Source organism: Triticum dicoccoides, chromosome 5A (genome assembly GCF_002162155.2).
Source record: "Triticum dicoccoides isolate Atlit2015 ecotype Zavitan chromosome 5A, WEW_v2.0, whole genome shotgun sequence".
Lineage (NCBI taxonomy): Eukaryota > Viridiplantae > Streptophyta > Magnoliopsida > Poales > Poaceae > Triticum > Triticum dicoccoides.
This window is the reverse complement of record NC_041388.1, coordinates 692149151-692157739: the sequence shown is the minus strand read 5'-3', so window position 1 is coordinate 692157739 and position 8589 is coordinate 692149151. Positions and strand designations below refer to the sequence as shown.

At 51.1% G+C, this 8589-nt stretch overlaps 1 protein-coding gene across 1 annotated transcript; it reads right to left on the bottom strand.

Moving 5' to 3' along the window:
- Window positions 1–5205: 5205 nt before the first annotated feature.
- Window positions 5206–7366, bottom strand: LOC119300470 (E3 ubiquitin-protein ligase WAV3-like). Its single transcript, XM_037577415.1, has 2 exons — window positions 7137–7366; window positions 5206–7063 (listed from the first exon to the last, which is right to left on the bottom strand). The coding sequence occupies exons 1-2, from the start codon at window positions 7364–7366 to the stop codon at window positions 5206–5208; spliced, it is 2088 nt and encodes a 695-aa protein (XP_037433312.1).
- Between the last annotated feature and the right edge of the window lie 1223 nt (window positions 7367–8589).

Here is an 8589-nt window from a genome sequence, read left to right as displayed (position 1 = left end):
TGAGGACAATGTTGGCCATTTGATCTACAAGACATATTGTAAAGATTTTAGACTAAGTTCATGATAATTAAGTTCATCTAATCAAATTATATAATGAACTTCCACTTAGATAGACATCCCTCCAGTCATCTAAGTATAACATGATCCGAGTTGACTAGGCCGTGTCCGATCATCACGTGAGACAGACTAGTCAACATCGGTGAACATCTTCATGTTGATCGTATCTTCTATACAACTCATGCTCGACCTTTCGGTCTTCTGTGTTCCGAGGCCATGTCTGTACATGCTAGGCTCGTCAAGTCAACCTAAGTGTTTCGTGTGTGTAAATCTGTCTTACACCCGTTGTATGTGAACGTTGGAATCTATCACACCCGATCATCATGTGGTGCTTCGAAACAACGAACTGTCGCAACGGTGCACAGTTAGGGGGAACACTTTCTTGAAATTATTATGAGGGATCATCTTATTTACTACCGCCGTTCTAAGTAAACAAGATGCAAAAACATGATAAACATCACATGCAATCAAATAATAATAGTGACATGATATGGCCAATATCACATAGCTCCTTTGATCTCCATCTTGGGGCTCCATGATCATCTTGTCACCGGCATGACACCATGATCTCCATCATCATGATCTCTATCATCGTGTCTCCATGAAGTTGCTCGCCAACTATTACTTCTACTACTATGGCTAACGCGTTTAGCAATAAAGTAAAGTAATTTACATGGCGTTTCTCAATGACACGCAGGTCATACAAAAAATAAAGACAACTCCTATGGCTCCTGCTGGTTGTCATACTCATCGACATGCAAGTCGTGATTCCTATTACAAGAACATGATCTCATACATCACATATATATCATTCATCATTCATCACAACTTTGGCCATATCACATCACAAATCACTTGCTGCAAAAACAAGTTAGACGTCCTCTAATTGTTGTTGCAAGTTTTACGTGGCTGCAAAAGGGTTCTAGCAAGAACGTTTTCTTACCTACGTAATAGCCACAACGTGATTTGTCAACTTCTATTTACCCTTCATAAGGACCCTTTTCATCGAATCCGCTCCAACTAAAGTGGGAGAGACAGACACCCGCTAGCCACCTTATGCAACTAGTGCATGTCAGTCGGTGGAACCAGTCTCACGTAAGCGTACGTGTAAGGTCGGTCCGGGCCGCTTCATCCCACAATACCGCTGAAGCAAGATAAGACTAGTAGCGGCAAGAAAGTTGACAACATCTACGCCCACAACAAATTGTGTTCTACTCGTGCAAAGAGAACTACGCATAGACCTAGCTCATGATGCCACTGTTGGGGAACGTTGCAGAAAACAACAATTTTCCTACGGTTTCACCAAGATCCATATATGAGTTCATCTAGCAACGAGTGATCGGATTGCATCTACATACCTTTGTAGATCACGCGCGGAAGCGTTCAAAGAACGGGGATGAGGAAGTCGTACTCGACGTGATCCAAATCACCGGAGATCCTAGCGCCGAACGGACGGCACCTCCGCGTTCACACGTACGGTCAGCGTGACGTCTCCTCCTTCTTGATCCAGCAAGGGGGGAGGAGAGGTTGATGAACATCCAGCAGCACGACGGCGTGGTGGTGGATGCAGGGCGTCACAGTAGCAGGGCTTCGCCGTATACTGCAAGAGAGAGAGGTGTAGCAGGGGAGAGGGAGGCGCCAAGACTCAAGGTCTGGCTGCCCCCTTCCTCCCCCCCCCCCTTTGTATATAGGCTCCCCTAGGGGGGGGCGCTGGCCCTAGGAGATGGGATCTCCTAGGGGGGCGGCGGCCAAGGGTGGAGTAGCCCCCAAGGCAAGGTGGGGCGCCCCCCCCCCACCCCTAGGGTTCCAACCCTAGGCGCATGGGGTGGGCCTAAGGGGGCGCACCAGCCCACTATGGGCTGGTTCCCCTCCCCACTTTGGCCCATGGGCCCCTCCGGGATGGGTGGCCCCACCCGGTGGACCCCCGGGACCCTTCCGGTGGTCCCGGTACAATACTGGTGACCCCGAAACTCTCCTGATGGCCGAAATTGCACTTCCTATATATAATTCTTCACCTCCGGACCATTCCGGAACTCCTCGTGACGTCCAGGATCTCATCCGGGACTCCGAACAACTTTCGGGTTACTGCATATTCATATCTCTACAACCCTAGCATCACCGAACCTTAAGTGTGTAGACCCTACGGGTTCGGGAGACATGTAGACATGACCGAGACGGCTCTCCGGTCAATAACCAACAGCGGGATCTGGATACCCATGTTGGCTCCCACATGCTCCTCGATGATCTCATCGGATGAACCACGATGTCGAGGATTCAAGCCCCATATTCAATTCTCTTTGTCAATCGGTATGTTACTTGCCCGAGATCCGATCGTCGGTATCCCAATACTTCGTTCAATCTCGTTACCGGCAAGTCACTTTACTCGTACCGTAATGCATGATCCCGTGATCAACCACTTGATCACATTGAGCTCATTATGATGATGCATTATCGAGTGGGCCCAGAGATACCTCTCCGTCATACGGAGTGACAAATCCCAGTCTCGATTCGTGCCAACCCAACAGACACTTTCGGAGATACATGTAATGTACCTTTATAGTCACCCAGTTACGTTGTGACGTTTGGCACACCCAAGGCACTCCTACGGTATCCGGAAGTTGCACAATCTCATGGTCTAAGGAAATGATACTTGACATCCAGAAAAGCTACAGCAAACGAACTACACGATCTTTGTGCTATGCTTAGGTTTGGGTCTTGTCCATCACATCATTCTTCTAATGATGTGATCCCGTTATCAATGACATCCCCATGTCCATAGCCAGGAAACCATGACTATCTGTTGATCAACGAGCTAGTCAACTAGAGGCTCACTAGGGACACATTATGGTCTATGTATTCACACATGTATTACAATTTCCAGAAAATACAATTATAGCATGAATAATAGACAATTATCATGAACAAGGAAATATAATAATCATTTTATTATTGCCTCTAGGGCATATTTCCAACAATGTTATGTTTCCACCCCATGTAAACAAAATTCCCTTATTTTCTTCAATTTAAGCAAACTATTGCCACTTTTCACCCCTTCTAACGTTTTGTTGTGTTCTGACTAGTTGGTACCAGGAGAGTAAAGATATGCTCATTCTGCCAATTGATTGATTGAAAAGAAAGAAAGAAAAAGAAGAGATCATGTTGACTGGAGAGGAAGGAGATGAGGTCGATTCAGTAGTCCGTCATAGCGCGCGGGCAACAATGAGAGAGGAGAGGCGAGGTGCTCCGCTTTGTCGAAGGCCTTTAAGCTATCGACAGCCAGGCTGCAACGGGCATGCATGTTGTGTTGCCTACACCGTTTCCTTAGTATTGGCAATGGTAACAAGGAGAGATAGATGGTAGTAGTCGACGCAAAAAAAAGTAGTACCAAAATAACAGCAAAATCGACAGACCAAACAAGCCCGTCTGTCCCGGGTGAAAGCTTGGCCGGTGCTGGCCTGCCGGCGGCGACGGCGCATGTGGGCGTCGCTATCCTCCTTGGAGACGTCGTCGGGAATCACACAGCCAGATCTCCTGGATCAAGTCTTTCGGGTGAAAACCTAGATCCTGCTACAGGGTCGGGCGGTGGCGTCGTCTTCAACGTCGTTCCCCTCTTTAGGGCACCGTCTTGAAGACTTTGATCCCTTTGGTGCTTCCAACAACTGGACGCGCACGGTGGTTTCTGTGGCAACGATGATGACGGTGAGCAACGTCGGAGGCGTGGCCTTGGTCGTGGTAGTCGGCTCTTCTTCTCCGGCGTGTCCGTGGGTGTGCCTCGACTGCCTGTCGTTGTGAAGTCGAAGCCACAGTGGGGGCCGGTGGTATACGATGACGCGTAACAGATGGCTCGTTCGGTGATCCTCCGTGACGCCATCCCTGCCTTCCTTAGTAGTTTGTCGTCGAAATCGGAGTTGCGTTGCCTAGTATGGATTGGTTGGAGTGTTGAGCTGCGGCTATTAGGGCTGTAGTTTTTTTTTCCTTTTCTCTTTCTTTGATCTTCGGATCTGGTCCTAGGATGTTTTCCGCTGCTTCCTGCTATTATCAATGAAATGCCAACGATGCTGGATCTTTCAAAAAAAAAACAAGCCCGTCTATGTTGCATGCCAAGTCAGTGCTGACACGTGGGACCAACTAGTCGGAACACAAAAAGAAATTAGAAGGAGTAAAAAGTGACAATGGTGTGCTTAAATTGAGTAGAACGAAGGAATTTCTTAAAAAGTTGTCACTAACCCGAAAAGTAGGGGTAAAATACAAAATTTACACACACAAAATTGTTAAAGTCCAAGAAGGTGAAGAAAAAGGGAAAAAAAACACACTCTAGTAAAAAAACATGGTAATTTTGTAAGAGGTGCAAATCAGTACAAAATTTTCTAGAAGCCATAGTAAATATCTGTATGAACTACAAAGTACTCTCTCCAACTTTCCTGTGTAGAGTGTATTTGGTTTTGTTAAGATTTGTTTTAACCAACTAGAACAATGCACGTGCGTTGTAACGGGGTATAAATATTCTAGTACGTTAACTTGTGATTTACCTGTCAATAATAATGTGATTGTGTAAATAAATGTTCATCAAATTTTAACCGTGAATTACCTTATATTTTGATTGCAAGTTTTTTGCTAAGTAAATTAAAATGGAATTGGTTCAGAAGGTAAATAAATTAAGATGATTGATTTTCATATACATGAAAGTTTGGACGAATAGGTGATGAAAAGAAAGGTGAAATGAAAACCTTACGTTCTTTTTAAATAGGAGAGATAGAGATTATTCTGTTAATATGTGCTTGTTGCCCTTGTATCGGTAAAGTAATTTTTGGTATACTGCGTAGTGAAAAATTGAGAAACAAAAACAATTACAAAACTCTATGAAAATCCTTAAACTACTCCAGTGGGCGAGAATACATCCAGAAGAGTCCACTTAAAAGCAACACATTAACCTCACACATTACATGAAAATATTCCAATCCTACCACAATATAACTCGACGATATACAACTAAAATATATATGTCCTCAATAACTAGACTGTATAAATATATGTTCTCAGTAACTACCTGATAAATAAAATATGAGATATAATTAAAACTTCAAGATAACTAAATCGAAGGCCGAAGACTGATGGGTAGAGAAACTTGGAGCCACCGGCCGCCCGATTTTAGTTGCCGCCGTCGCTTCCGCTCTTCCTCTTCAACGTCGATGGCTGCTGCTGCTGCTCACGTACTCGCCTCGACGCGCCCACCATCATCTGCATCGCCGGCGTCGCGTACGCCCCGGCAGCACCGAAACCAAAAACCGACGCCGCCCCGCCCATGCCCCCAGCGCCCCCGGGCGGCGGGGGACAACGGTATCCTCCTACGGCACCGGCTACGCAGGCCGACGCGGCGCGCTGCTGCGCGTGGGAGCTGTAGCCGGTCAGGATGCACGCGCGCCCCGACTTCTCGTACTCCCGCCGGCTCGCCACGCGGGTGCTCAGCTCGCGCAGCTCCTCCACCAGCGCCTTGCACCTCGCGTCGTCGGCCAGCGCCGGCAGCAGCGCCTCCTGCCTGCGGTCCAGTATTCTCGCGGCCTCAGCGTACTCGCCTCGCTCCGCGGCAGCCCGCGCCGCCGCAATGTCCTCCGTCGCCTCCACGCGGAATTTCTCCCGCGCGACCTCCATGGACGGCTGCTGGTCCTTGGCCACCTCCACCGGCCTCTGCACGGCCACGTCCTCGCCGGCCACGTCCACCACCTGCCATGTCGCCGTGTCGCGGTAGGTGCAGGTCACCTTCATGATCTGCGTCACTTCGTCAGCTTCGCCGGCCTTGGGCACATCCACTAGCAGCAGGAAGCGCCTCTCCTCGTCCGCGTACAGCTCGCCGACGTCTACAGAGGCGGAGCGCGCGTACGCATCGATGCTGCTGTCGTAGCGGCCGGACTTGACTGCCCGGACGCGCACTGGGTGCACGCACTTGACAGTGATGAGCGCGTCCTGCACGACCACGGAGAGGAGCCCGCCGATGCACTGCGCGAACGAGTCCTGCACCACCGTCTCGTCCTCGATGAAGGAGAAGGTGTCGCCGGTCTCCTCGGCGATCGTGTGCATGGCTGACGAGTCGTGGTCGCCGCCAAAGCCAAACGTGTGTATCGGTGTCGATCGGTGTCCGGCGCCACTCAGCAAGGAGCCTGGCACGAGAGCACGGTAGTTCTTGGAGCAGGAGACCGAGCCGTAACTGTAACCTCCTCCTCCTAGGTTGTAACCTCCTCCTCCCAGGTTGTACGTGTCCTGGCCGTCCGAGAGAAGGATGACGCTGGCGACGGCGTTCTTGTGCCGGCGGCCGTCGAGCACCTTGGCAGCTTCAGTGAGGCCCTTGAGGATATTTGTTCCACCGCCAGCAATGAGCAACTGCACGGCGCCCTTGGCCTTGACCTTCCCGGCGTCCGACATGCGCGTCAGAGGGATGAGCCGACGCGCGTCCGTTGAGAAGGCCACGACGCTGAGACGGTCAGCAGGGCCGAGCTGGTCGACGACGAACTCCATGGCCTTCTTCAGCAGCGCGATCTTGTCGCCCGTCATGCTGCCGCTGACGTCCAGCACGGTGACCAGGTCAAGCGGCGTGCGTGTCTGCTCCGCCGCCGCCGCGGTGGCTGCGCCGGGGGCCTTGGCGTGGACCAGCACCACGAAGTTGTCGTGCGGCTCCCCCCTCGCGACGGCCGGGTGCTCGCAGTGCGCGTCGAGGACGAGCCTGCCTCCGCCGTTGGCCGCGTCCTGGACGAGATCCCAGTCGTCGAGTGGCGCCCCCTGGGCCGCCAGAGGCTCCAACGGCTCGTCGTCGTCGTACACGGCGGCGCCGTGAGGAGGATACGCCGCCGATGGCTGGTCCACGAAGGCAGACGCCCACATCGGCATCGGCCTCGGCAGCGGCGGCGGCGGCGGGAACTGGTACGGGTGCAAATAAGGGTACGAGGACACCTGGTATGGCCAGCGGGCGTTGCAGACCGGGCAGACGGAGCCGGTGACGCAGGCGAGATGGAACCTGTGCTGACACTCGGACGTGAAGGTGGGGGGAGCCGTATCGAAAGGCGCACTTGCATACGCCGCAGGCTGACCTCGACGCAGCAGCGCCGTGATGCACGGTCGGCATACGGGCAGGCTGCGGGTGCAAGGGAGACAGCTGGAAGGTCGGCGTGAAGCTCCAGAACGCGGAACAGGACGGACACGAGTGGGCGCCGGAGACGCAGAGCGGGTGGAAAGTGTGGGCGCACTCCGACGAGAACGCGGCCTCCAAGCGTCCGATGCCGCCGTAGCAGCCGGCGCACCGCTGGCCTGCGCTCGCCATGATATCGATCGAGCTAGTCGCCGACGAGAAGTACGATCGCGGATAGATGAGATCGGTTTCGTGAAGTAGATGAGATCGGTTGTGGTGTAGCCCTAGATTCCAAGCGCCGCGTACTTATAGGCGTTCGCGTGAAACCGGCCGTAGAAAATCGCCACCGACTCTCGCTTATACTTACGTCGGTGCTTGATTGGATCTCCACGTCACGTAATTTGGGAATTGGGATTACCTTTTGTTCAGAAAATTACCTTTTGTTGGCAAAATTTTAGCATAGTCCCTTTTACCAACGTACGTCGATGTTAAGACTGATTTTGGGCTTCTCGCGGTACGGACCGTCACCTTTATGATTTAGGCTCTAGTTTTTTTTCTTTTTGTGCATTTTCGCTGTTTGTGATTTGGTTTTCGCCTAATTTTCCTCAATGAACTGAGCAATTCTCTTCTTCTTGTACGGAATGAATGGAAGAATCGCTGCCCTTTCTTAGGATAATAACTCCAACATTGTACCTTAAATCGGACACACCAAATGTCCGCAGACAAGTCCACAGACAGCTTTATGGAAGTCAACTATCCAACCTAGTCCACAAAATAAAAGCAGACACACCATTTTCATTGATATTATGGTTTTTTTTTACATAGCAAAAGTAAAAACCGACCCTGGTCTACACTTTGTTGGTCATCGAAGTCCATTGCTTGGTCGTTGATGTCGCGAGTACAGTATGAATGACGCCGAGCTGCTAACGTTGGCAGCGCTCCCGTTCCAAGCAAAAGTTCATCCACCACCCATTGCATGTCTTGGCCATTGCTCACGGAGATCGAAGAAGGAAGGGTGGAAGAGGTGGTGGGCAGCGGCTTGGATGAAGGGAGGTGGGGCTCGGACGTGGTGTGGTTTGTGTCGTGGCCGACGTTTTTAAATAGTAGTGGGCACCGGGGCAGGCGGAGTGATAGCTTGAATGTGTTCAGGTGAAGTTGGCTTCTTGTTCGCCATGCTGGTGTGATTGTCAGGCTGGCGGAAAGATGGTCAACTCACTTGAATGCGGTAAGAAGCCGTCAAGTCATCTCGCCCGGCCACGTCTGCGATGAAGCGGCATTAACGCGACGTGAGTGGGAGGTCGAAACAACTTTTTTGACCACCGCACTGGTGTGAGCGTCGTGCCGTTTAAACGACATGTGGCAGTGCTTGGTCACGTGCATTTTGGACTGACATTAATATGACATGGAAAGGGGTG